This window comes from Macaca nemestrina, chromosome 16, assembly GCF_043159975.1.
Source record: "Macaca nemestrina isolate mMacNem1 chromosome 16, mMacNem.hap1, whole genome shotgun sequence".
Lineage (NCBI taxonomy): Eukaryota > Metazoa > Chordata > Mammalia > Primates > Cercopithecidae > Macaca > Macaca nemestrina.
The window spans coordinates 81,195,636-81,223,266 of NC_092140.1; the positions used below are offsets into that span (position 1 = coordinate 81,195,636).

The window sequence follows — 27,631 nt, forward strand, 5'->3', positions numbered from 1 at the left end:
CTCAAACAATACTCATAAACTGTACTCATAAAAGAGATTGAAGGGAGCTGCCTTGCCCCTTCCTCCATGTGTGGAAGCAGTAAGAAGGTGCCATCTGTGAAGCAGGGAACAAACTGTCACCAGACACCAAATCTGCTGACACCTTGAGCTTAGACTTCCCAGCCTCCAGAACTGTGAGCAATACATTTCTGGTGTTTATAAATTATCCAGTCTAAAGTATTTTGTTATAACGGCCTGAACAGACTAAGACAACAGCTCAGACATTAATTAAGAAGAAGCTTCAAAGAGGCCTTTTCTGACAATCCTATCTAAAATTCTGACACACCCTAGCAGTTCATTTCCTCCTCCTTTCTCCATAGCATTTAGCACCACCTAAGATCACCTTGCTTACAGGATTATTTATCATTTCTCCCCTACTGGAATGCAAACTTCATGTCTGCCTTATTCCTCAGTGAACCCCAATACCTATAATAAAGCCCTGGAACATAGTAGAATGTTTAGTAAATACTTGGCAAATCACTGAATAACTACATACATGCAAGCCTATTCAATATTTGGTAAATTATTGAATAAATAAATGCAAAAGTATATCCCTCATTAGCATGTCTTTCTCATGACATAAATTTTGATCACTCTTCTTAGTTTTAAATCTTCTTTAAGATAGTACTTTTCATTTTTCTTGTATAGATATGTGTGTGTATATATGTATAAAATGTGTGTATAGATACATATGTGTGTATATATACTACGTTTTATATATTATGTATATGTACTATGTATGTATACATATAATATGTATTATGTGTATATATTCCAACTGTAATCTCTTCATGATGAATAACCTAATATAGCTATGCATATATATATCATCAAAACTGTTTCCATATTAAACGATGTCAGCCATGGTCACTGGCAGTCTCTCAGACACACATTGAATGAAGAAAGTGGAACTTTGGTGGCTTAGGTTAAGATTTAGGGTTGGAATAAGACTGTGGGTTATTTTCGCCCACATAGTCATAATAACATATTATTTGTCATAGTGCCATGTTCAACTTGCTTGATATAAGACAGATTTTGCCTCTACATTATAGTATACCAGTTCTTGGATACTGACATTATGGAGAATCACTAGCTAGTTGAAATGTCAGAAAGTCCCTGGAGCCCCTGAAATCAGACAAATGAATGAGGTTTCAATGATCACATCGTTCCTTTCTAACACTGTGTAATGGTTAAATTTTAATGTGTCAACTTGACTGCCATGGGATGTGCAGATTGCTGGTAAAGCATTATTTCTGGGAGCATCTGTAGGCATTATGTCTGGGCGTAAAGGCGTTTCTGTAAGAAACTAGCATTTGAGTAAAGATCATCCTCACTAATGGGAGTTGGCATTATCTAATCCATTGAGGGCCTGAACAAAACAAAAAGATGGAAAAACAGAAGAAGGGTGAATTTGCTTCTGTTTGACCTGGGACATCCATTTTCTCCCGCCCCTCCCCACTCCCCAGCTGGCTCTCAGGCCTTTGGAATAAACTGAGTTATATTGCTGGCTTTCCTGGTGTCAGACAGCAGATTATGGGACTTCCTGGCTCTGAATAGCCCTAATACACACTGTAAGGATCTCCTGTACCTAGCAGATGGTATACAGGCATGCTCTTGGATCATACCTTCCTGTAGTATATCACACACATCAAGTCAAAGCTAATTCCTCCCTACCAAGAAAGCCCCTTTATCACAAAATGCACTATTGGAACTTCTCTGTCTTCCTTCTTACTCAAATGCTCAAAACATCACTGCCTCCCTCCCCAGCCATTGTCCCACCAAAGATAATCAGTGAAGTAAAGAGGACACTGTGACCTAACCCTGGTGTCCTTCCTACTCAAGAAGCCTATGGAGGACATCTCTGAAGACTTCTGAACAGAGAGCCCTGGGTGAAAGCTTCACAGCTATTGAGCTCCAACAAATAGGGTTTCTAAAAGGAGCACATCCTCCAACCTCAAGAGAGTGTGTGTGTGTGTGTGTGTGTGTGTGTGTGTGTGTGTGCGCGCGCGCGTGCGCGCATGCGCGTGCATGCACTCAATATCAGGTTGTGAGAATTTTACAAATATTTGGTCTTTACAACTGACAGCGTCTTTCTCTAATATTGACTCTGTACTGGTCTGTTCATACATATATAATCTTGGAAATGGTTATTTTTCACCAACCAATAATCTACAAATTCTGGCAACCAAAATACACTCTCAGAGCAATTGAGGTGGCAATGGAAGTTACTGCGCATCCCGGTGTCAGATCATTTCCTTTCTAACACGGCAACTTTCACTTCTCTGTCTCTCTCTGCTTGAAATGACGTTTTTCTCATCAGCTGCTGTTAAAGACAATAAAGACTGCTGAGAGTTAGAACAACTATATCTGTTCTTGATGATATTGACTTCCAATATTTTGGACCTAAAGCCTCATCATCCAGGACTGGTACACAATTTAAATCAGACCCCATTAGCAAAGGGCATGGAAGCATTGGGTTTTTAGCATCATAGCTGTCCTCAATGTTTTTCCTGGAGTTTCTTATTTACTGACCACCTACTACATGCCAGGTACTGTGCTGGGCAAAGGAATTTCTAGGTGATTAACTTTGTCCCCAAGGAACAGTCAGGCTGGAAGAAGGGACAAATATATAAACAATCTACTTCTTGGTAATATGGTGAATGATCAGTTAGAAGAACCCTTATGATTGGTATGGGAAGTAGAGGGGGGTGGCAAAGCACAAAAAAGGGCCCTTGGCCTAACTTTGCATTTCCAGGAAAGCTCATTGAAACAGATCATTGTTGAACTGAGCCTTGAAGGGATAAGAATTGCAAGATACAAAAGTGTTCCGGATACAGAGAACTCTACAGGCAAAGAATGATTTCCAGGGGTCTAAAGGTGATTCCATATTACTACCTACAAGGTAGGGAGGAGCAGAAGATAGAGCTGGTGAGAGGAGAGTGGTCTGAGCAGCTTGGGTTTTATTTTATAAGCCTTGTTTTTACATCATAGTACATGTAGTAAATTTATCTGTGTGGAATATGGGGGTAAATCAATAAGGCTGCTCACAGCTTGGCCACCCTTGGAGCTAAAGGGATCAATATTCCTGCACATCTATAATCCAGCCCAACACACTAGTGGGCAAGGTCTGCTAAAAGAAATAAAGAGCCACTAAAAGCTTGAAAGGAGGCTTATAACATAGTGTCACAGTATATTTTAAATTGCTCATCACTCCGGCTGCAGTGTGGAAAATGGATTTACTTAAGATTTAACCACAATTGTTTAGGCACTGAAGAGGCCTGAACTGGGCCAGCAGTCAGACAGAGAAAGGAACAAGTTCAAGAAACAATGAGCAGGTAAAGTTGGCCAAACTTGGTAATTTAAAACCTGCAGGAAATAAGAAAACAGAGTCCAGGGCAGCTCTCTGCTTTCTGGGCTAGGTATTGAATTAATGTATAAATTTAGAAATCCATTTTGTTCAAAAGATTGAGATCTTTCCTCATTTATCACACTACACATATTGAACTAGAGAGCGGTTTATTTGTTGTTATTGTTATTGTATTGTTTTGTTTTGTTTTTAAAGGGTTCCTGCTTCTGACAAGCAAAAGAAAACACTGAAGCCTTCTGGTATCTTCTCTTGTCTCCCAAGTATTTGAATACTAGAGCCAACATTCTTAAAGAGAAACAATGAAAGAAAGAAGGGACTGAGGGAGGGAGGAAAATCAGTCAATCTGGTCTCCTGTGTGACAGCCTGATATTAAAGTCTCCTTCATTTGGGGCCACCCTGTCATCCGTTGGATGCTCGAGCACTGCAAGGAGCCTTCCTCAGCATAAGTAGCTCTTTTGCCCCTTTTCTTTCCAAGGCATCAGATCCCAAGATAATGGTGTGGATCTCAATTCTTTCAAATGACCTTAAAATAAACAAAGCCTCACCACTTGCGCAATATTAGTTACATCACCCTGTAGCTCTAGGGAGCTGCTTTCTGAATAGTTCTAAATCAATGTAGCTTTAGATACCCCCGTGGGTACCATCAGTATTTCCTGAGAGATGCAGAAAAGGTTCAGAAAACCATCTTGGCACATCTACAATGAGCACATCAGGGCCTGGCTCTCTTATGTTCCTGTCGCCTAATCTCAAATATCACTAGCCAATTCTGGATGCCCCAAGAACTGCACAAAAACTCTTCTTCTAAAAAATAAACTTAAGAGGCATCACAACAAATGCAATGCATGGATCTTGTTTGGATCAGACAGCCGCTGGGAGAAATTTTATTCTGCTCTGGGTATTAGATGATATTCAGGACCTTCAGTTAATTTGGACAGGTGTGATGATAACATGATTATATAAAAAATCAAAACAAAATGCCTGTCAGTGGTACATACTGAAACATTTATAGGTGATATATAGAATTTGCCTTTTTAAAAAAAAAAAAACTTGACTGAAAAAAAATGTTGGGGAAATAAACAAAGATTAGCCATCAGTTGACCTGTGGAAGCTGCATCATGAAGGTGTAGGGGTTCATTTTACTATTAGGTTGCTGCAAACGTAATTGCAAGTTTTGCCATTGAAAGTAATGGCAAAAATCACAATTTTTGTACCAACCTTATCTACTTATCTAACATATATACACCTATGTGTTCATGAGAGACTTCCATCATAAAGCTTTGTTCTACTTCTACTTCATCTATTGCCTTCACTTGTTAGATATGCATTCTCGGCATCCTGTTAAGCCAATATGCATTTTAGGAATGCATTGGAGCTGGGTAAAAGGGAGATTCTTTACCAAATCATTGACCTTGTTGAAGGAAAATAATAATCATAGCTACCATTATTAGTGTTTATTACATTCCAGGGGCTGAGCTAATCATTTTACATACATTAGTTCATTCAACCCTCACAATGAATCTGTGTCTAAGCATGTAAAGAGGAGCCCAGAGACTGACTCCAGACAGTTCTTTCAGGAACCACAAAACATCACTCTATTTTAACAAACTGAAAAATCCTCAAAAGTCTCTGAGGCAATTTTCCATGAATTCCTGTAATTTTATCTATATTCTTAAAGATATACAGAAAAACGTGATTATGATGATAATAACAGCTAATATTGACTAAGTACTTAAGGTATACGAGGCTCTAAGTATTTTCCATGTGTCTCATTTGAGTCTCACAACAATCTAGATGGTAGCATGGTAGATTAAAGGCATTGATGGTCCCAATCAATGACTTCCCTGTCTGTATCCATGTCCTTTCCAGCTCCTTCCATCAATAGATGGAAGATATTTCACATCCTTTGAATTATGGTAGTATTGTGAGCTGCTTTCACCTATAGAATGTGGTCCGCAGAAGTAACAATGAATCTGTTCCAAGCCTAGGCTTCAAGACGCCTTGCACACAGCTGCTTTCTCCCTTAGACTTTTGCCTCTGCCCTGAGACCTGGCCTGAGGTAATCTGCAGGAGGATGAGAGACCACATGGAGCAGAGCCAAGAGGTCCTAAATGTCAGCCAACTGCCAGAAGCAGAGCCACCTAGGAAACTGCCAGCTGACCACAGGTGCATGAAGGAGCCCAGCCAAGACCTGAACAGCACAGTTGAGCCCAGCCTAATTTGCAAACTACAGAACTGTGAGCAAAAATCAATGGTCCACCAAGTTTTGAATGGGTTTGTAATGCAATAATAGATACCTGATATAAGAGGGTACTGTTATTTTCTTCATTTGATTGATGAACCAACACAGAAAAGTAAAATGACTTACCCAAAGTGACGTAGTAAGCAGTGGAGCTAAGACCCATCTCCAGAAGCTTGACCCTGAAGTCCTTGCTGCCAGTTCAAGCTTGTTCAGTAGATGATCTCTACTAAAGGTAAGGATGAGGGTGAGAGGTTATTAGTTTTTGACACCCAGCAGCATAATAATGTCCAGGGTGGATTCATTACAATCATTAGCAACTTAAGTATCCCAATCTGTCTTAGGTATGACTGCTGTAACAATATACCATAGACTGGGTGGCTTAAACAACAAACGTTTATTTTCTCACAGTTTTGGAGGCTGGAAAGTCTGAGATTAGCGTGACAGTATGATCGGGTGCTGGTGAAGGCCTTTCTGGTTCGCACACAGCTGCCTTCTATGTCCCCACAAGGCAGGGAGAGAGCGAGAGCAAACACTAATACCATCATGAGGGTCCCTCCCTCATAACCGCATCTAAATCAAATTATCTTCCAAAGGCCTCATCTCCAGATACCATCACATTGGGGGTTAGGGCTTAACGTGAATTTGGGAAGGACAAAATTCAGTCCATGGTACCATCTGTCTTCAGTTCTCCAAGTACATCTCCCTCAAAACTCTGTCTGCCCTTCCCAGGAGGAGGAATCTCTATCCTCTTTGGATGTAACTTCCATGAGACAGGGATGACATTTGGTTAAGTTATGACTTGTGAAGGAGCCCAGTGGGGGTCCTGAGAAGCACTGATATGATAACAATTCAGGAGGTCAGAAGAATATTAAGTAGCATCTACACTTAAGACAGAAACCCATCATAAAGTTTTGTTTTATTCTAAAGGTAACAGGAAGTGAGAAATTTTAAGTAAGAAAATAACATGATTACATTCACACATTTAAGAAAACCAGTATGGTTGCAACATGGAAAACTGGCCAGAAGTAACTCTGGAGACATATCAATTCAGAGTTGAAGCAATCACCCAGAAGACAACAGTGGCTAGACTGGGATTGAGGCCATGGAACTAGAAAGAAATAGAAGGGTTCAAGGTCTATATAGGAGATAGGATCAACAGTTATCTAGTGATTGATTAAAGGAGAGGAAAAAGGTGAAAACCATCAAACCATAACCCCACATAAAGTAAATAACAACCAAGAAACTCTTCCATCCCACAGCACCCCTGAGTGACATCTGACCAATTGCTGGAAACAGTTTGGACTTAATGTTCCCACTGAGTGAGGATTTCCAATGAAGAGTTCCGAGTCATCCTATCTGCGAAGAATAAAGGCAAGCTTAGAAAGAAAATGTCATAAATTAGCCACTTGTCCTAACAACATTAAAAATAATCTGTCACCTGCTTCTAAGTTTGTTCTCAGTTACAAAGACCATTGTTTGAGTGAACAAAGAGGGTAACGAATCTGGAAAGAACTGTTTACCCGGAGAAACTGATAAGAGCTCAAATTGGAGAAGACCAGCATGTGAATGAGGAAGGAGGTGGGTAACTCCAAGCACAAGCATTCTGTCTGCTGCAAAAGGACCGGGAGACCAACTCAGGCTCAATATTATGAATGGAAAGAAAGCTGATTCCCAGCAGCTGTTCTTGGAATACCCAGAATATTCTTAAAATGACATGGCTCCCCAGTAAAAGATGTTTGCCATGATGAATCAGAAATTCAATATGGAGGACAATATGCTGACAGAGACAAAGGAGGATTTAGGAGTCTCGACTTCCTCCATCAGATACATTGTGTCAGTTTACCCTCCTTTCAGCTGCTTCCTGCTCTGCTCAGCTTAACACTGGATTCCAGCAAGCATTGAGAACAGCAGACTGAGGTCACCCTATTTTATGGAAATTCCTCAGAAAGGGAAGAGTTCAAGAATGGAATCTGAGGCATACAAAAACCAACAGCATTTCCTTCAGAGTTGTTTTGATTCTGTTTCCTATTGTTGGCACTCTCTGCTAAGCTCTGGATGACCATCCTTGCATAGATGATTTCCCTGTTGAAATTTCCTCCCCAAACTAATTCTGGAGATTCCATTAACTAGTGTTAACAGAAAAACCACACTCTGTAAAATATTTAAAGAGGTTTATTCTGAACCAATATAAGTGACTACAGCCAGGGAACAGTCTCAAGAGATCCTGGGAAAGTATGCCCAAGGCAGTCGGGTTACAACTTGGGTTTTATGCATTTTAGGGAGACAGAAATTATAGGTAAGATCATAAATCAATACATGGAAGGTATACATCCCATATATACCTGGTGGGGGTGTGTGGCATGAAAGGTGGGATGGGAGGGATGCTTACAGGTCACAAGTGGATTCAAAGATTTTGTGATTGGCAACTGGTTGAAAAATTTATGCTTTGTCTAAAGATTCAAAATCAGTAGAAAGAAATGCTTGTGTTAAAGAGGGATTGTGAAGACCAAGGTTTTTATTATGTAGGTGAAGCTTCCAGTAGCAGACTTCAGCAAGAATAGATATTAAATGTCTCTTTTCAGACCTTAAAGGTGTCAGATTATCATTTAATCTCTCCTAGATCTGGGAAAGACCTAGAAAGGGAAGGCCTAGTTGCATTAATGAAAATTCTCTGTAGATGCAAATTCTGCCTCCTCCCCTCAAGAGACAGTTTTTCAGGGCCATTTCAAAATATGTCAAAGAAATATATTTTGGGGTAAAATATTTTTATTTCTTTTGGGGTCTGCTGTCATATGATGCTATGCCAGAAGGTTGGAATTTGGTATCTTACTGCCACAGAGTCTGTTTTTTCAGTCTGTTGATCTCTATTTCAATGTTAATGCTGCTCAGTTCTGCCTAAACTCCAAAAGGGGGCAGTATTATGAGGCACATCCGACCTCCCTTCCCATTGTGGCTGCAAATTCAGTTTTTCAGGTTCCTCTCAGGTCTCCTTGGCTAAGAAAGGGAGGCCTATTCAGTTGGCTGGGGGGCTTAGGATTTTATTTTTGTTGTTGAATCTTCCTCTTTATTTGACCTGATCCACAACTTACAGAACCAGATAGACCTATCGACAGGTTTCAGCCAACTCAGCAGGAGGGTTTACTCCAGCAATCAAGAAAGCCAGCCAAGTTAAGGGCTGAATGGAAGAAGATAGGAAAAGTTGAATGTTTAGAATGAAGCCAAGACCTGCCCTGCAAGAGGAAACAACTTTGGTTCCTAGAGAAGGACTTAAGGTTAGACCAGGAGTTAGACAAAGAAAAAGTTGAGAAAGGAATCTAGATGCTTAAAGGACACTCTCCTTGAAGAACGAAATTTCATTCCGTTCCACAAGAGGTTAGATCCTGCTAGACTGTTAATTAATCTATGACAGATTGCATTACACAATGAAACATTGTTTTGAAGTAAATCTCCCCTACTCCGTAAAAATGATATTTTATGGCTCATCTTGCTAATTTTCCACCCATTTAGATTATGCCTGACAGAGAAAGTTGACATTGTTAAATAGTATTATGTTCTCTGAGTTCTGTCAGCTTGTGAGAAAACATCAGACTCTTGTTATATACTTTAATCCAAGTTAAATATTTGTAACACAAACATGGGGAGTGTGCCTTTTGTCTTGTCACTGTCTGGAATCACAGAAATCAATTTGGTTTCATAAAAAAAAAAAAAAAAAAAAAAAAAAAAAAAAAGAACCCTATACTCCATGGTTATTATACTGACTTAAACAAAGTGTGGTACGTCATGATGCCCTGAATGATGAATTTACCAAATATAGGAGGGCAAAAAATAGCAAAGGGCCAGAGGCCTATCAACAGCAACTTCCCATTTTTCAGATTTTGGTGGCAAGAGGGGATAAATGATTTAGCCTTTGTGTAGACATCAGTTACCTTCCCTGTATGAAAATTAGGTGTGTAGTCAGTGAGAAGAAATACTCCTGTCATTTTGTTCTCCCTTCTTTGGAATTTCTGATGCTATTTTGAGTAAGACTTGATGAGTTCCTAAATCTGAGAAACAGACACCAAAACAATTTTTTTTTTAGCCTCTGTCACCTAGGCTGGAGTGCAGTGCTGTGATCTCAGCTCACCACAGCCTCAACCTCCTTAGCTCAAGAGATCCTCCCACCTCTGCCTCCCGAGTAGCTGAGACTACAGGCACATACCACTGTGCCCAGCCAATTTTTGTATTTTTTTATAGAGACAGGGTTTCACCATGTTGCCCAGGCTGGTCTCAAATTCCTGGGATCAAGTAATCCACCCACCTCAGCCTCCCAAAGTGCTGGGATTACAGAGGTGAGTCACCACTCCTGGTCCCAAAGCCACTTTTAAACTTAATTTTCAGAGACCAGGGTTACTTGGCAATCTGATCTCATAGAAGGAATTTGAGATCTGCAGTCATTTGGTATACATTGAAGTCCCTGTTTGGCTCCTATTAGCTGCAATCCCTTGGAGTTCCTGTTTCCATTTCTGTGGAAGAAATGATACTGCCTTCCTTACACGGCTCTGAGGATTACTGGAGGTCATATCAAGTGAAAAGTGGGGTGCAAACAGTTCTGTGGGTGTGGGTGACTGCTTTTGGCTTGTTCAAGTCTCAGAAATTTAGCCAGCATGAACAATGGATGAGGAGTGATGATATTCCAGTCTCAAACTCTTGTCTGTCTCAATATAAAGATCAGTTTTCCCATCAGCAAAATGGGTAAACTTTCCTTAACATGTGACTACTCATTTATCTTCATTATTAGTGAATGGAGCATTACATTGAGAATCAGAAGGCTTAACTGTCCTATACAGTGATTCCTAAACTTTGCTACATATTGGAATCACCTGGGGAGCTTTTAAATGCCCTGCTGCCCTGTCACAGCCAATATCAATTAAATCATAATGTCTAAGGTGGGGTCCGGGTGTATTTGTCAAAGACCCTCAGGTGATTCCACTACACAGCAAAGTTTGGGAACCACTGCCCAAGTCCCTTTTATAGTCACCTAAGGGTACCTTTCAATTTCTTGGCTTTAAAGTATGTCCAACTTTGAAATGGACACTGAAGCCCAGGACAACAAATCTTGAGTCTCTGCACCTGCTCCCCAGAAAACCTGACAGCCAACCACCCTCCTCTCTTGCAGCCAACTGGTAAGTGTGAAACATGAGTAAGTAGAGGGAATCCAGGGTTAGGGAAGTGAGCCTGGGGTTGGGGAGAGCACAGGGCACTCATTCCCAAACTGGGTGAATAACAGAGAAAACACAGAAAAAGATTTCAAGATCACATAAAATTGGGTAATTATGGGTTCACCCAGGATAAGCAGATTACTTCACTGTAGGACTTGTTAGGACCTTTAAATCAGAGTACGATTATGAATCTGCCGGAGGGGATTCTAGCAGCATTTCCTCTGTGCAAACCTTTTATTTTCTCAGTGTTTTTCTAGGACTTGTGTTTCAATCAATGTTACTTGGAGAAACATATAGCAGTGTTGAAATTTGTCCCCCAGGGGACATTCAGCAATGTCTGGAGACATACTTGGTTGTCACAGCTGGGAGCCAGGTGGCTATTACTGGCATCCAGTGGGTAGAGGCCAGGGATGCTGGTAAACATTGTGCAATGCACAGGACAGCCCCCATCACAGACTTGTCCAGCCCCAAATAATAATGGCACAATTGAAAAGCCCTGGCTTAGGGTAATTTCTTCCCCCATAGACCTATCCCCACTCCTATAGCCTCAGAAATTGGAGATGATGAGGGAGCAAGGAGGATAGGAGAAAGAGAAGAGGAGGAAGAAAAAATTAAGGAAAAAAAGGAAGAACTGAAAGAGAAAAACAGAGACAATAATAAAGGCAGAGGTAAAGAAGAGACCAGGGGAAAAAAGGAGAGAAGAAGTCAGATTCATAATTGTCTTGAGAGCAACCAAGATTTTCTTCAGTAGATGAAAGGATAAACTGTGATCTATCCAGACAATGGAATTTTATTCAGTGCTAAAAAGAAATGAGCTGTCTATGAATCTATGAAAAGACACGGAGGAAACTTAAATGCATATCCAAGAGAAAGAAGCCAACCTGAAAACGCTCCACACTTGGCGATTCCAACTATATGATATTCTGGAAAAAGCAAAACTATGAAGACTGTAAAAAAGATCAATGGTGGCCAGAGGTTGGAGGGGGAGGGAGGGATGAATAGGCAGAGCATAGAGGATTTTTAGCGATAAAAATACTCTATATGGTACTACATATACTCTATAATACTCTATATGGTACTACAATGGTGGCTACATGTCACTATACATTTAATCAAACCCACAGAATGTACAGCACCAGAAGCAAACCTTAATGCAAACTTACAGACTTTGGAATGATTATGATGTGTCCATGTAGGTTCAAAGACTGTCACTAGTGTACCACTCTGGAGGGATGGTGATAATGCGGGAGATTATGCATTTGTGGAGTGGGAGTCTATGGGAACTCCCTGTACTTTCTGCTCAATTTAGCTGTGAACCCAAAACTGCTCTAAAATATTGTCTATCTTTTATGAAACAAAGAAACCCAAAGAAAAAGGCCGCATGCTGGTGTCAACTGGCCCCAGCCTCCTCACACCTTTATTAATACTCTGAGTTTAGGAAGGCCACTAACGCTGCTTTTCAATAGGTACGAACTGGTTGGGAAAGGCGAGGACGACAAAGGCAGGCAGGGGATTCTCTTTTGCCCAGTGTTTGGTGTCCCAAACTCGGCGTCCCGGTGCACGGCGGAGGCCTCAGACCCTGCTGGGCTTCTTGGGGTCCTGGCTCCTGCCCGGCATGAAGGCGTAGAGCTCCTCGATGAGCATCTCCATGCGCGCGGTGACCTCGGTCACGGTGTCGATGACCAGCTTCTGCTGCAGCTTCAGCTTGTTGTTCTCCCACAGGGCCTTGTTTTCCTCCTGGAAGCCCCTGTGCTCCGCCCGTAGCACCTGCAGGGTCCTGTTCTCCTCCTGCAGGAGCCGGTTCTCCTTGAGCAGGGCCTGCAGCGCCTGCCTCATCTCTCTCAGCAGCTGCAGGGGCTGGCAGCCGTCGGGCAGGCCCGGGCCCGCCTTGGCCTCCTCCTCCCCGGAGGGCCCGGACATGTTGCTGACCATCTCCCGCAGGGCGCGCAGGGTCTTGGAGTCCTCCTGCGGGGCAGGGGGCCCTCTGGGCTCCTCGAAGTGGGAGGAGAGGCCGGAGCCCTGGTCCTGCAGCAGCCCGGGGCTGCAGGGCTCCTCGTGGGGCGAGGGGGCGGGCTTGCTTTCCTCGGCGGGGGCGGCTGCGTCCTCTGTCTGGGTCCAGTAGGCCTGTTTCTGCTCCAGCAGCTGCTGCAGCGCGCGGTTCTCCTCCCGTAGTAGCTGCAGGGTGCTGTCCTCCTTGCCGCGGGGCACCTGCAGGGCGACGTGGTCCTTCTTCACCACCTCCAGGGACGCGCTGTCCTTTTGCGGCAGCGGTGAGGGGGGCCGGCTCTCCTCCCGGCCCAGCGAGGCCTTGTGCTCCTCCCAGAAGACCTGCAGGATTTTGTTCTCCTTGCGGAGCATTCTGTTCTCCTCGCGCAGGGCCTTGTTCTCCTCCCGCAGAGACTTGTTCTCCTCCTGCAGCACGAACTCCTTGGCCAGCCTCTTGTGGTGCAGCTTGTGGTGGAAGGAGGCGGATGGGGAGAAGTAGGGAGACTGCAGGCGGCAGTTCTCATTCACCCAGCGCCCGTCCTGGAACACGAACATCTCGTCGCTGAGCTGCACCCGCGGCGGGTTGTAGTCCAGCTCCAGGTCGGCCTGAGACATGGGGCGCTCCATGGGGTCTAAGGGCACGGAGGAGAAGCGGTTCAGCGGGTAGGAGTGCTGGCTCGCCATCCTGCGGCTCAGCCGGGGCAGGGCGGCCTGCTGCGCGCAGCGAGGGATGCTGTGCAAGTTGTGGAGCCTCGGGAAGGGCTCGGCTGTGCCCCTCTGCGGGAGAGAATGGGAAAGCGTTAACGATGGGACAGACACACTCGGGGCTGGCTGACAAAGTAAGGGGCGAGGACATCCCCGGATAAGCCCCGTCTGATTGTCTGGCCTGGCCACAGTGGGCGTTTTTGCCTCTTGGGGTCCTCACAAGGAAATGTGGCGGATCCTTGTCATTCCAGTGAGTTCTGTTCTATTAAGTCATCTCCAACGCTGAATTACCAAATATAGAACCATTGCTCCTATGGGAAATAGAGGGCTACATTCCTGGGAGCCTGTGGTCACAATTTTGTCAACCAAACAATATATAACCTAGTTTAGTGCTTATTGTTTATTGATTCATTAACATCGAACTCACGTCAGCAACACTGTTACGCATGCCCAAACAAAACTTCTCTAACACCTGTGTTTTCTCCATGTGGCACAGCATAGCCTTCTTGTGATTGGGAGTACTAGACAGCACTTGACTTGGAATGGCGCGGAAGCCATTTTTAACAGCAAAATCACCAACAAAATGCACAAGAAGGCAAAAAAAAAAAAAAAAAAGTGGCACTAGATCGACTGCGCAATGGACCCTATTTTCTAGCCTGAGAGCTGAAACAAGAAGGCTCCTTGGCTGGGGACTCAGCCTTACACAACTCAAATTTTCACCTCTCTGTGCATGTCTGAGAATTGCCATAAAAGTGCTTTAAGTATTGATTTGGTGGATACACATTTTAGCAAGTAGGCAAATTCACAAATATGGAATCCATGAATAATGAGAAACAGTTATATATTATGGAGGTCAAAAGCATTAATTTTAGAGTCAACCAAATATTTTGAGTCTCTGCCTCACTACTTACCAGTTAACAAGAATTTGGGCAAGTTATCTGAGCTTTAATTTCCACAATTTCAAATTGGGATAATTGTATTTACTCCTTGCCTCATAGAGACATTTTTAGGATTAAAAAAGGTAATGTACAAAAGCACTAAGCATGGGCTCTAGCACATTCTGTCACCCTAAAGGAGGAACAAACACTGTTCTCCAGGGCCACTGCCCACAGGTGTGTACTCTCACTTAGCATGAGCAGAGAAGCAGCATGAATCATCCAAACAGCCACCCAAATTGCTGTGTCCGAAATGGTGGTGCCATTGATCAGCCCAGCCTTCTCTCTTGCCCATCTGGGCATATCCTTCACTCTTAGCCACCCTTGAGTCTTTTCTGCTAGCAGCCCCTTAAACATCCACTCCAGCTTCCAATGCAATGCTAGACTCAAAGCAGAGTCTAACTAATAATTTTGGAAGGAAAGAAAAACCATCCCAGACATATCACTGAGCAATGAGCATTCGACATGTGGTGATACAGCCAGCCAAAGACCCTGAAGAATTCATGATGGTGGCCACAGACCTCAAGACAACAGCATAAAACGGGGTTCAGATCCACAGAGCTTAACTCCAATGAGTTGGTAGCTTTCACACGTCCCAGTACAGAAGAATAACCCCAGTGAGTTTTAAATGCAGATTTCTGAGCCTCCCATTGTGAGTCTGATTCACTCAGACTGGGGTGTGGCCCAGGAATCTGCATTTCTAACCAGCTCCCTCAGGTGATCCTGGCTGCAGGTGGTTAGGACAGCTCTAAGTGAAGCAGAATATGCAATTTGCTTAGGTGAGGGTTGCACCAGCATTAAAGACTGAAAGGTCACAAGAATTTTCATCCTGATTTTGTCACTGATGGGCACTTTGAAACCAGAGTGCTCTCTAATCCTCTTTGACCCCCAGACTTTTCACGAGTGAAAAAGAGGGAGTTGGGCTCCATGATCTTAAAGGCACCTTCCAACATTGAAAAGCCAATGAAATATACCTGTAAAATGGAAATAATATATGCCCTGCTTAGTTCACAACACTGTTGTGAGGATTAAATGGGAAAATGCAAAAATATTTTTAAAACCAACAGTGCCAAAGAACCGTAAGGTGTTGTTATCAGAAAAAGTAGATTTCACTAATGCAAGAATTGTAAGATGTATTCAAAAAGAAGTGAGCAAGTGGAGTGCACACTGGAGAAGAGGCGATGATTGCAGCAATGAATTTAAATAGAAAGATCATGATAGCTACTTCCAAATACACCAAAAGTGCTTCATCCAAGTATATCAAAATGCTCTCCAGATATCAATACCTTATGTCTTAGGTTATTTTCACAAGTGTACAGATAGAGAAAATAAAAAACAACTCAGGCTAGCTACATTTTATATATGTGTGTATGCGTATGTAGAGAGAGAAATACAATTTGCATGGTATATAAAGTTGGTTAGAATTCTTTAAAACCTAAAGAGCTAGATAAATAGAAGATGCAGTTCTATGCCATTAACTTTGCAATAAGCACATGTCATTAACTTTGTAAGGATATGCTCAATCTTCCAGATAGCAAGGGTATGCGGGCATTCTGCAATCAGAATCTTATTTAGTTTAAAAAAATTCAGCCTCCATGGTTTTCACATTTGTCAATTGGGGAAGCAGATTGGCTCCCGTAGCTGTCTGTGATCAGAATGCACCTCACGGTGGATAACCTGGACCATTTTCTGGTAGGTTTAAGGTCCTGAGATCCAGGATTTCTGGGAAGATTAGTCAAAGCCAATAAGGTATGAATGGTTTTTTGTTGTTGTTGTTTTGAGACGGAGTCTTGCTCTGTTGCCACGCTAGAGTGCAGTGGCACGATCTCGGCTCACTGTAACCTCTGCCTCCTGGGTTCAAGCAATTATCCTGCCTCAGCCTCCGGAGTAGCTGGGATTACAGTCGCGCACCACCATGCCTGGCTAATTTTTTGTATTTTAGTAGAGACAGGATTTCACCATGTTGGCCAGGATGGTCTTGATCTCTTGACCTTGTGATCTGCCCGCCTCTGCCTCCCAAAGTGCTGGGATTATAGACGTGAGCCATGGCGCCCGGCAGGAGTGAATCTTAAGAGGTCCTCTCCATCCCTGCACTAGAACCAATGCTTTATCTCAGCAGGATTTGACTCCAGAAGCCATCAACATGGAAATATGTGGTTTTAGTCAACATGTGCATCCCAGTCCTGAGAAGGAAAGGGAAGAAGGAAACAAACATTGAGCCTCAATTTCATGCTAGGCCCCGAACTGAGCATTCTACCTACTAAATTCATTTATCCTCACTACACTGACATGTAAGATGTTATTACTATTCTTATTTTACAGATGGAGAAGCTGAAACCCAGAGAAGTTAAATAACCAGCACTAGCTCCTTCACTAAGACACAAACCCACTTTTGGCTCCCTGACCTTCTATGTGTGAAGTACACACATGGGAGACCACCATGGATTTATCAAAAGACTTACAGTGCTTTGGGGATCATTATATCTTTTCCTTCACTTTATATGATGGAAAAGTTCAAACATACACAAAAAGAGAGAGAATAGTCTAATAAATGTCCATGTACCCATCACTCAGCTTCACTAAGTATCAAATCAAGGCCACACTTGTTTCACCAGGCCTCAATCTGATTCTACAACCACTCCCCTACCACTAGGTTCCCTTAAAGCAAAGTGACATTGTGTCATTTTATCCACAAATACATAAATATGTGTCTCTTTAACAGAATCACAATACCATTATCATCCCTTTAAAATTTAACAATTCTCCCTCAATATCTGCGAATGCTGAGTCCGTGTTCAAATCTCCCCAATTCTCATTTCTTTTTAACGATCATTTTTTTTCAGCCAGAGAGGCAATCTTCTTGATCCAACTAAGGGTCCAAAAAAGAATCATGGATGCTTTCTACCTGCCCATGTTTAGCCATGATGGCTTTTAACTCATGGCATTCAGCTGCCTGTGTTCTACATCCACCTTCCAAACTGGGTACCCAAGGAACATTCTGCCGCCCCTCAACAGAAATACACTAAACAAAACATTAACGTGGTGGATCCCTAGCCACAGACACCCTGGGTGTTTGGGCCCTGGTCCTTATTTACACATTCAGGTGACCTTGCTCATATCCACTCACTTTCTGACCTTAGTTTCCACTTCTGTAAAATGAAGGGTAAGAGTCATTATGTCTAAGTGCTCTCTTGGCCTATCTCTGGTCCAGTGGATTCACATTTGTAAATTGGCACCACTATGACCCTAGCAGCCCTCTTTTACCAACCTAGTTGGCATCCCGTCCTCTCCCCTAAATGGCCACCTCTTCCCAAGCAGGCTTTGTGCCCTCTCTTGTTCCATGCCCACAGCACCTAATCCAGGAAATGCTGATGGACTAATAAGTCCCCTTTATTTTCTCAACAGGAAACCAAATTCTTCTCCAACATCTAAGTCCTATTGTCTTTCCTCCTATCCCCAGACAGGACCAAGAAAGTGGTCAAGTCCAGTGTTTCCTCATGGCTTAGTTTCTTAGAATATTTTAAATGTTTTCAGTAGTCATATATTTATTTTAATAAGTAATAGAAAAACATACCTATATTAAATATACAGGCATCTTTAGATATGAGAAGGTTCATGATTGAACTTTGGGAAAACATTGATCTAAAACAAACTTGTTTTTTCCTGTGGTATTTCTCTGATTCTGATCAGAGCTAGCTGGATTTAATCCTTAAAGGAAAGCTCTTGGCCTTGTGAACATTCTTCACCCTAGTCATGTACCCATTCAAGATGTTATTGCACCAATTTTTCCCCTACATTAGTGTCAGTGAATCAACTAACATTAATTTGGCATCTACTGTGTTCCAAGCTCACAGACCCTGCCCTCAGGGAATTTCCAGTTGATTTGAAGAATCAGTGAATAGCACCAATTACTTCTTGGTGCAAATGAGAGAAGTCAAAATGCAGGAAGCATTAATGCAGGCAGCAAGGTGTGGGGAATAGGGGACTAGAAATGATAACATCTGAAGAGAGTTCTGGCCCTGCACTATATGAGTGCATGACCTTTATAGAGTCACTTCATTTCTGTGCCTTAGTTCCTAGAAAATGTGGATGTTGACATGAATCAGGGCCAACCCATATATTTTTGAAATGCCCAACTCTAGAAGGCACTATTCACTGTTACTGCAGTGCACAACTTGTACAACCCTCTATACAATGTCACCAACATCTGACCTACTTCTCTCAGAGGGTTCATTGTTCAGAAATAAAAGGAGACTTGGAACATTTTCTTTGTTTATAAAGAGCTGCATACATGCAAGAAGGACTACTGCTTTTAGAAGAGACATTGCTTAGCATTTCTTTACAGAAAGATTATATAGAACCAGAAAAAAAATAACACCAAGTGACTATAATGTGTCAGGTTATATGCTAATTGATTTCTGTATTCATATGTAATATCTTACCCAAAAGAACTGGCATGATTCTGCATAAGATTACATAGCTGGTAAAGGAGTGGAACCAGGGTTTAAAATGAGGATATTTGACTCCAAACTCCATGTTTATTCTAGCACTTCACAATGCTCAGACATTTTATTTTGCATGTACTAATATCATTCCTTTGCAATGGCTCTCTTACAACCAGGCCTCTCCTCTGCCCATATGAGTAAGTTGCAATTATCTAAGCATAGTGACCTATCCCTTGTTTTTGTGACATCCCAAGTCTTGGGAATTAGAAAGCAAATTTCACATTCCTTGGCAATAACTGAATCAACCAAAATACACTGCAAGATTGGGAGCAAATACTAGGTTGAACCATAAGAAACTGTTAACATTTTACCATTTTTGGCCTACAAAAATGGCCATTTCTTTTGCCTTAATATATGTAGTGTATTTGATAAAGCTATGTCCTCATTTCCATTCATACTTAAGACTTTAAAATAGTCCCAGAGCAAAGCTGTTACGGTATGATGTAAAATCTATAAGCATGGAGTTTTCCTCACGTGAATTCCACAAACACCTAGATTCATCCATGTACTCCCTTAGAGGAAGCTCCCATCACCCCCTGCACACAAGCATGCTAGTGGTCCATTTCATCATCTTGAATATATAATCCAATGAGGGTAAAGGCCCTAAATTTCCGGTAACTTTGGGCTCAAAAGTCCCTCCTTTGACTGCTCTTGAGTAAGTCACTTTGCCTCTCTGAATGTCACCTCTAAAATAAGCCTAAACATGACCGCTCTGCCTACTTCCTGGGGTTGCAAGAGGACAAGAAAGTGGTAGGCAAGCTGTCATAAAAACTAAACAGATGGGAAGTTCTACTGGTAAGGTTTAAACATACCCAGCCTAAAGCGCTATGCAACATGGAGTATATTTCTTTACAAAAGGGCTACCCAAAAACTGAGCATCTGAGTTCAGCGAACATATGCAGTTCCAGGATTCCAGACCTCCTTGGCCTGTGTTAGAAGCCAGTTCCTTCTCAGTAGGACTCCTTGACCAGTGGTATTACTGGATTGGTTCCATGGGCCAAGCTAACCTACCCTGATATCCTTTAGCCTTTGACAAGAGGTCTTTGCCAATACAAGCCCCAAGAACACCCCAGTAATGTTCTCCTAAGCCTGGGAGGTACCATCTATGTAGCATGGTGCAACTGACCATGAAAAAAAAAAGATTGTTTCTTTCCTAGTCTCTAGGAAATGCCCTCACATAGAGATCCACTAGGTAGGAAAGAAAAAGATTGGCTTCTTCATGGAAGAATGGGATATGAAGCTGATGCAGAAGGGGAATAAGTTGGCCATGGGCTCATCATGCCTTCCCATCGGGTGCTAGAAAGGTGCCAAGAGACTCTGTCCTCTGGGGAAATATGCTCATAGCTGTAACCCAATGATGCATTAGTGCCAGGGATCCAGGAAGGGCCCTGGGCACGAACATTGCCTTCACAGAAGCCTGAAGTCCACCTGTGGATTAGAATTCTTTCTTAACATTAGGTCTGGCACCCTCCCTGGTAAATGTAAGTGGTCCTGGAAGGAAAATGCCTGAAATCTGCCAACAACTATGTCTTTGTCAGATCAGCAACCTGGTGGCAAGTGAAGAACATGGGGGAAGGGGACAATTGAAAGAAGGGAGGCAAAAAGCAAAGGCCAAAGGGCAAAGGGAAAAGGGGAAGTGAAAGGACCAAAATCCCTTACTGGTGCTACAGGACTTGTAGCAACAGGTCTCTCTGGATGGGACCTTCTGGGGTGGAATTACTGGAGTTGTGGTCTCCCATCCAAAGGGTTTGGGGATGGGATTGAACAGCAACTAGCCAGGCTTAGCTGACACACTGCCGCCTCTCCACCCCTGAAAAAATGTGGCTACCAGAGCCCAGAAGAGATGTCCCAACACTGCTGATAGAGTCCAAGCCTGGTGACTGAGTTTCTTAAACACCAACTTTGCCAACATTACTGAGGGTTATTATCAGAGAACATTCAGCCATCTGAGGTACTTTTAAAGCATGTAAAGTTGAGAGGCCCCAGGATTCTGGGAGGAAAAGCCAAATATGCTACTGATTTTCATATGAGATGACAAGACTGAGTCTCATTATCATTATTTTAAATTAATTCACCTCCCCGGTACCATGGCAAAGTCAGTGGTGGTTTTAATAAATACTAACAGGTAAAAGGATAATTCACAAGGTAAATGTGATCGATGTTGATAGAATTACAACGTTAACAGCAAACAGGATAAAGAAGATGTCATATGTAGTATGTTTGCATACTGTTTAACAGGGACTCTTGTGAAATCTTCCTGGGAACCGTTATTCAAATTGGCGGCGATCTGGCTGCTGTCAGCAGGAATTCACTGCTTCTGAGGAACAAGCCCAAACAAAGGGGAAGGAGAAAAGGCAACTGGGAAGGATGAAGATGGCACTGGTGTGTGCTATTGGAGCTCAGTCTGACCTGGTGTAGCTCTTTCATTAATGATCTAGGAGTAAACAATGCCTTAATGAAATTCACAGAGCATGCTCACTGGGGAAATGTGAAAGTCTTTGAGAACTGAATCATTACGTGCAAAAGGAACCAGGAGATCAGCTAGCTTGGGCTGGAAATGGCATTGATGACTTGCAAGTTAATGTGCTGGAGGGAAATAGATCAGAAAACACAAATATTTAATGTGAGGAAGAAAAACGGGAAATCAATGCGTCCTGAAAAGACCTAAGGGTGATAACAAGTAGTGATCACAGGCATTTGCAATGTAATTGAGAAGCCTAAACACACAGCAGGACTGGGAGCTGGGAAGCAGAGGCACTTTCTAGAGACAGAGCTGCTGCCACAAGTCCTTTCTGAAACAAATGGAAAGTGGATTCCATCCCAGAATAGAGTAGCTTTTGGCAAATACAAAATAAGAAGCCCAGAGATGAGCGGTTAAGATGCGGGGAGAAGACTCCATCTCCAAAGAGCAAAAGAAGAGCCACAGAGCTAAGATGCAGCGTGGCCCAGCTTAGTGGCATGTGCCCTGGTATAGCGGAGAACATGGGCACTGATTGGAGTTCAAGCCCCTTCCTCCATCTCTGCCATTACTAGTGGGGTTCCTGGGGTTGCCAGTTCCTGTACCTGTAAAATCTCTACCTCACACTTACTTGGCACCATGCTCAACACATGATCGCACTAACATTCAGTCGATATTTCTTCCTCTCCTTGCTTCCCAGATCAACCCTGTCCCCTAAGCCATGCACCATCTCATCTAGGGAGGCCGAGTGAGCACATTGGTCCCTCTCGCAGCCCTGGTGGTATTTTGGTTCAGATTATCTACTTGTAGACACCCACACCCGTCCCCAGAGTGCCAGTCTTGAGCATCCTGACAGGTGTCCAAAACCTGGTGCATGGCTTGTGCCCTCTTGGCAGGTGTATACACCTTCCCGTGAGAGGTACACATGCCCAGACAGGAGATATCCTCTCATTCTTCACCCACTCTGCCCCCACAGGACCCCAGCAGCAGCACCAGGTCCTCCAGAACAGTAATCAGGCAGCCCCAAGACAAGCTTGAGCTGTCTTAAACCACATTCTCTTCTCTTTGATTGCTGGGCTGTTTCTGGGAGGTGGGGAGGGAAAGTTACGGTAGGTGTTGATGGAAACATCATTCCAATTTCTCTATCACATGACCACTACTCTTTCAAATCCTATCCCCTCCTTCACACCCACCTCTAGGTTGGCATCCTCTGCCTGACCAAGTTTCTTAAACACCAACTTTGCCAACATTACTGAGGGTTACTATCAGAGAACGTTCAGCCATCTGAGGTACTTTCAAAGCATGTAAAGTTGAGAGGCCCCAGGATTCTGGAAGAAAAGATTGGTTTATATGGGCCATGAGGCATCACAGCAGTAACACCCACTCTTGGGGAAGCAGTGGCCAACACAACTCCCTGCATATTTCAGGTGGAAAGAATCAGGCCCAAAAAGATTCCTACAGCTTGTTATCCTGTCGAATGATCAGGGGGAAGTTATCTTATATTCTAGCTAAGATTCAAGTCATAGAAAAGTGACTGTTCATTACAAAGTTATAAAGATAATGTGAAAATAAACATCCAGGATGTTTTCTTCTTCCATATGTTTGCCTCCCACTGAACATACTTGCCTAGATTGTTACAATTATATCTGGAATGCTCACCAGTGGTCAATCCTCCTCCTACACATCCCTGGACAGAGCTCTCAGATAGTTACCTCTGCTTTGGATTCCTCCATCCTACATTTCAACCCCTCTGGTTGCATGGCCCTGGTCTTCCAATGAGGCCTTAGGTGACTCTGGAGAAAGCAAAGCCACCCCTTTGTGACATAGCATCAGTAGACACAATTCAATCAAGAAGACTCCACTAAGGAAAGCGCTGATTTCAGGCAGGAGGAGACCTGAGAATCTCTAGCCTGTGAGGACTTCACCAATTCATTGACCACAAAAGCATCTATGCCCATGGCCCCTACATCTGTCTTTGGTGCATAGCAGGGCTTAATTCTCTTGACAACTCCAAATAACTCTGTACCCCTCTGTCCATGAAGGAGGTTTTCTTCTCATGGATTCATTCTTATGCATTTGATTCCAAGTCCCAGTTCTAATTCTCCTCTAGAAATCCAAAGTGAATGCACAACACTAAGCACCAAAAGGTCTCGTTTTGAGAAGGTTGGGTTACTTCAGAGTATCATAGAAACTGGGAATGTTAGGACTGGAAGTTCTTACCAAACCATCTGACCCAACCACCTCATTCGTGGGAAAAAGAACCCAAGGCCCACAGGGGCTATGTGGCCTTCCCCAGCACGCTGCCTGCTGGCAGCCAACCCAAACTAGAACCTGAAGCCCTATCTCTGCTTATTCTACAACATCTTGCTAGAGTTTTGAAGGAGGAGGTAGGGGGTTATTCTGGCTAACACCGATAGGTTACATCCTCTGTGATTATCCGTACCTGAGGTAGAACCACATTGATTGGAATTTCTAGGCTTTCAGATCTGGTATCTCTTTTTCTTGTAAAATTTGGCCTTGAGTGCTGTGGAAAAGAGAAAAGAAGATTGCTGCTTCCCAACTCATCCTCTGGGCCTCAATTGCTCACCTAAAAAACATAGAACTTTCTACTCATTTATTTCCCTCTTGTCAGTTATGTACAATTATGAAAGTCTGGAAGAATGTGTAGACGATATCTGGCAAGACGGTTTATCAATCTCTGAACAGATATTAAGCTAGATATTATAGTTGATGTAAAAGACTTTTGAAAGTCTTTGACGCGGAGATAACTGTACCTGCTTGCCTAAGATGATTATTTCTATCTCAAGTAAAAAGCCATACCAATGTGAGTTGCCAGGTATAGGTCCTATGCAGAAGTTGGTCACCAAAACACTCAGAACATTCCAGAGGTGACATCACAAAACAATAGGGTGTTTTTCAGGGCTCATGGTTTCTGTCTGAGCATCACAGGTGGGAATGAGGCATCTGACAGGCAGGAAGAGCCTGTGGGGGCTGTGACTACTTGGCCGGTCAGGGTCAGTGTGACACACAATAGCTCAAACATTAGCCCCCTGTTGGGTCATCCCAGCTGCCATTTGTATTCTCACTGCCAGGCTAAGTTGAGACCCCTAGTTTCTCTCCAGAAGTGGCGTCTTCTTGGAGTTCGGTCACTCAAGAAGAAGGAAACACAACTGAACTCTTCCCACACCAAGCGAGAAAGTGTAGTCTGAGGTGTTTTCTGACACTACTCAATTCCTTAATTCTCTGACATCAACTGTGTGCCCTACAATTCCATTTCATTCTGATGCTATCTACCTGGAGTTAGTGTGATAGAGCTGAAGGGGCTTACTGCCCAATGCAATAGAAGCCAATACTAAAACACTACGTTCTTTAAAAAAGAAAAACTTGTATATTCAAAGTCAACTCCCAAGGAGACAAGAGTCAAACTCAAACCGGTCTCTCGGTGCTGACATTAAGGCAGTATTTTTATTAGAAAAGTTTCCGGGGGTAGATTCCGAGATTAGTAGGTGATTGGTAGATGGAAATGGGAGATCTGGAAAGTCCCAAAGAGTAAGAAATCAGTAACTAACAGAAATTTTTGAGTTTCGGGATAGCAGATAGAAAAGAAATTTAAGCTGCTGAAACTCCCTCCACTTGTGAGATCTAGAAAAACCTGGCGGAAATTGGTTGGAACCAAAATGGCTGACTGGAGCTTGCACACAATAAGCTTGCTGATGTCGTAGCCTGAATTTCCACCACATGTTTTGTACTAATTCCCCCTGAATTTGCACATGCAACTCAGGAGTTAACATGAAGAAATAACTGTGCATGCCCAAGGACTTTCCAGACCTCCCTTTTCCTTGTACCAATCACCTGCTAATCTCAGAATCCACCCCCTGAACCTTTTCTAATAAAAATACTGTTTTAATGCCAGCACAGAGAGACAAATTTGAGCTTGACTCCTGCCTCCTTCAGAGGTGACTTTTAATATAAAGCTTTTCTTTTTTTCAAAAACTTGGTGTCAGTATTGGCTTCTAGCACATTGGGCAGTGAGCCCCTTTTGCTTGATAACAAACTAGAACCCCAGGTGAGACGAACAGCCTGTTCAAGGTACTGTTGCCCCTAGTGGTGTGCAGGCCCCCTGCACTGATCCTGAGTGGCCACCTAGACCAGTGCGTTCAGGGGCTCAACTATAGGGTTCCTGCTTCTCTACCATGGCACTTCAGGTTCCCTTGGCACTTTTCCTTTGGGAAAAGAAATTGCTTCTGGATTAGACATCTTTCTGGTGAGTACCTTGTTAATACGTACCTGTACTTTTAATTGTCTTTGAACTCATCATAAGGACTGTGGGTTCAGGTCCCACCCTGTGGTTTAGGATTATGGATGAGAGTCCCACCCTTGTCTAGGATTGTGGGTTTGAGTCCTACCCAAGGGGGATTCTAGTCAGGTTAGAGTCCCAAATCTGGTGTATGTTCAAGTCACAAAGAATTAAGGCAATAGTAAAAAGCTGCAGCCACTGAGATAATCTAGTCTGGTTCTGATTTTTGTTGATCTGTCTGTATTTTTGGTCTGTGTATCAATGTTTGGCTTAACAGAGGTTAAAGACTGTGATGGCTCCAGCAGAAGCCTTATGAGAGCTCCAGAGTAGTTTATCCACACACTCAATTAGAACAAAGCAACTCCATAAACTAGAAAACCTGAAGAAAAATGGCACATGGAAAAAATGTCAGTCAAACCCTCTTTCTTCTTCTGCCCCTAAAGAGTTGTCATGTAGTCTTCTAAGTTATTTGCCTGTCTTTTCTTCTTGACTACTTTGAATCTGCTGACTTTTTTTACTAGTGTTGAGATAAAACTTACTGTTCATGGTATTACTAGTTTAAGGTTACTGGCTAAAGAAAAAAAAAATGAAAGAGGTCTTTTAAAATCAAAGCGCCATGGAAACTGCTTTGCTCATCAGGGCAAATAAAGTTGAGCTATGTGAACAGGTTCTAATTTTATCAGGAAAATAAGTTTGATCCAACTGTCTCGTTTATGCATATACATGCATTATGTTATGTGTTGTTTCTATATGGTATCAAATGAGCTTATAAATAAAAGAGTACTGATACATTAAATAAATAAGCCCAAAAGCTTTTCAAGTTCATGTGACTTTAATAATCTTTGAAAAATAAAACCAATTTAAAATTATTGATAAAATAAAAATAGATATGTCTTCAGAATTGTCAGCATGTGATTTTGCCTGTGTTTACTGGTCAGCTGATATGTGCATCTGCTAGTTATTTTAAGATGTCCAGGTTTGGCACAAAAGTCACGAAATTATAAACCTAGCCAAAACAGAATAATCTTTGTTTACGTGATTCTTTTGATAAATAAGACTAATATTGTTGGTTTAATGACAACAATGAAATCCTCTGATTTATCAGCAAAATATCCATGTATTTCACTTCAAAGTTCTTACTTAGGTGAACACCTGATATTCACAAGCTGTGAAATGGTTAACAAGGAAAAAACTTAAAATGATGACTAGCTTTGTCTAATATCTCTGTTCTCATAACTAATCTAGATAAACTCTTAAAAACAAATAAATTAGATAAACGTAATAAATGAAATTCTTATGTTTTTGAAAATCTTGAAGTTATCATACTTACTGAGCAGCTGGGTCACTTCCAATTAAGAAAATGTATAAGAAAATGTTTCTAAAGGTTAAAAAATGGTTTTAAAATACATAAATTATAATATTTTATCTATAAAATACTGATATATGACAGACAATTCAAGAGTTCTTACCTCCTAGGTTCTTCCCTAAAATAAGGATTACTAAGAGTTAATATTGTGACTTATATATGTAATTGAAACTACTAGATACAAGAGAAACAATTCTATATGCAAAATGTATAAGAAAAATAGGATGTGTTTTTGGTAAACACATAAGAAGACAGGAATATGGTTTTCATTTAAGGGCAAGTAATTTTGCCTAGTTTAGAGGTTCCAAAGGATTGTTTTAAATTGAAGGAATAAAAAAATTATAGATAAAACTAAATAAATATAGAAAGTTAAAGAATGAAAATATAACAAATTGGAAGAGGTTATAAAAGGTTTACGGAAATCTTATCTTGCAGTCAAAACTAACTGAGATTGAATAGATTTGTTTATAAGGTCTTATTAAAATTAGCTGTAATATTAAAAATGCACTAACACAAAACTAAAAATTTTGGTTAAA

At 42.2% G+C, this 27,631-nt stretch overlaps 1 protein-coding gene and 1 long non-coding RNA gene across 7 annotated transcripts in view; both read right to left on the bottom strand.

Moving 5' to 3' along the window:
* Positions 1-5,942, bottom strand: part of LOC105490662 (uncharacterized) — a 69,328-nt gene extending 63,386 nt beyond the window's left edge. For both annotated transcript variants that reach the window (XR_011614814.1, XR_011614815.1), the window contains exon 1: positions 5,772-5,942. This is a non-coding gene — a long non-coding RNA (uncharacterized lncRNA). The remainder of the gene's footprint in view (positions 1-5,771) is intronic.
* Positions 5,943-12,233: 6,291 nt separating this feature from the next.
* On the bottom strand, positions 12,234-24,418 carry CBY2 (chibby family member 2). 5 transcript variants are annotated; one of them, XM_011756504.2, is made up of 3 exons: positions 24,253-24,418; positions 23,876-23,956; positions 12,234-13,606 (listed from the first exon to the last, which is right to left on the bottom strand). In XM_011756504.2, exons 1-3 carry the CDS (start codon positions 24,325-24,327, stop codon positions 12,416-12,418), a joined length of 1,347 nt encoding a protein of 448 aa, XP_011754806.2. In that variant the 5' UTR covers positions 24,328-24,418; the 3' UTR covers positions 12,234-12,415. The 5 variants fall into 5 exon arrangements, with proteins under 5 accessions (XP_011754806.2, XP_070937450.1, XP_011754808.2 ...); XM_071081349.1 differs by having other exon boundaries at positions 24,207-24,331; XM_011756506.2 differs by lacking the exon at positions 23,876-23,956.
* Positions 24,419-27,631: the final 3,213 nt, after the last annotated feature.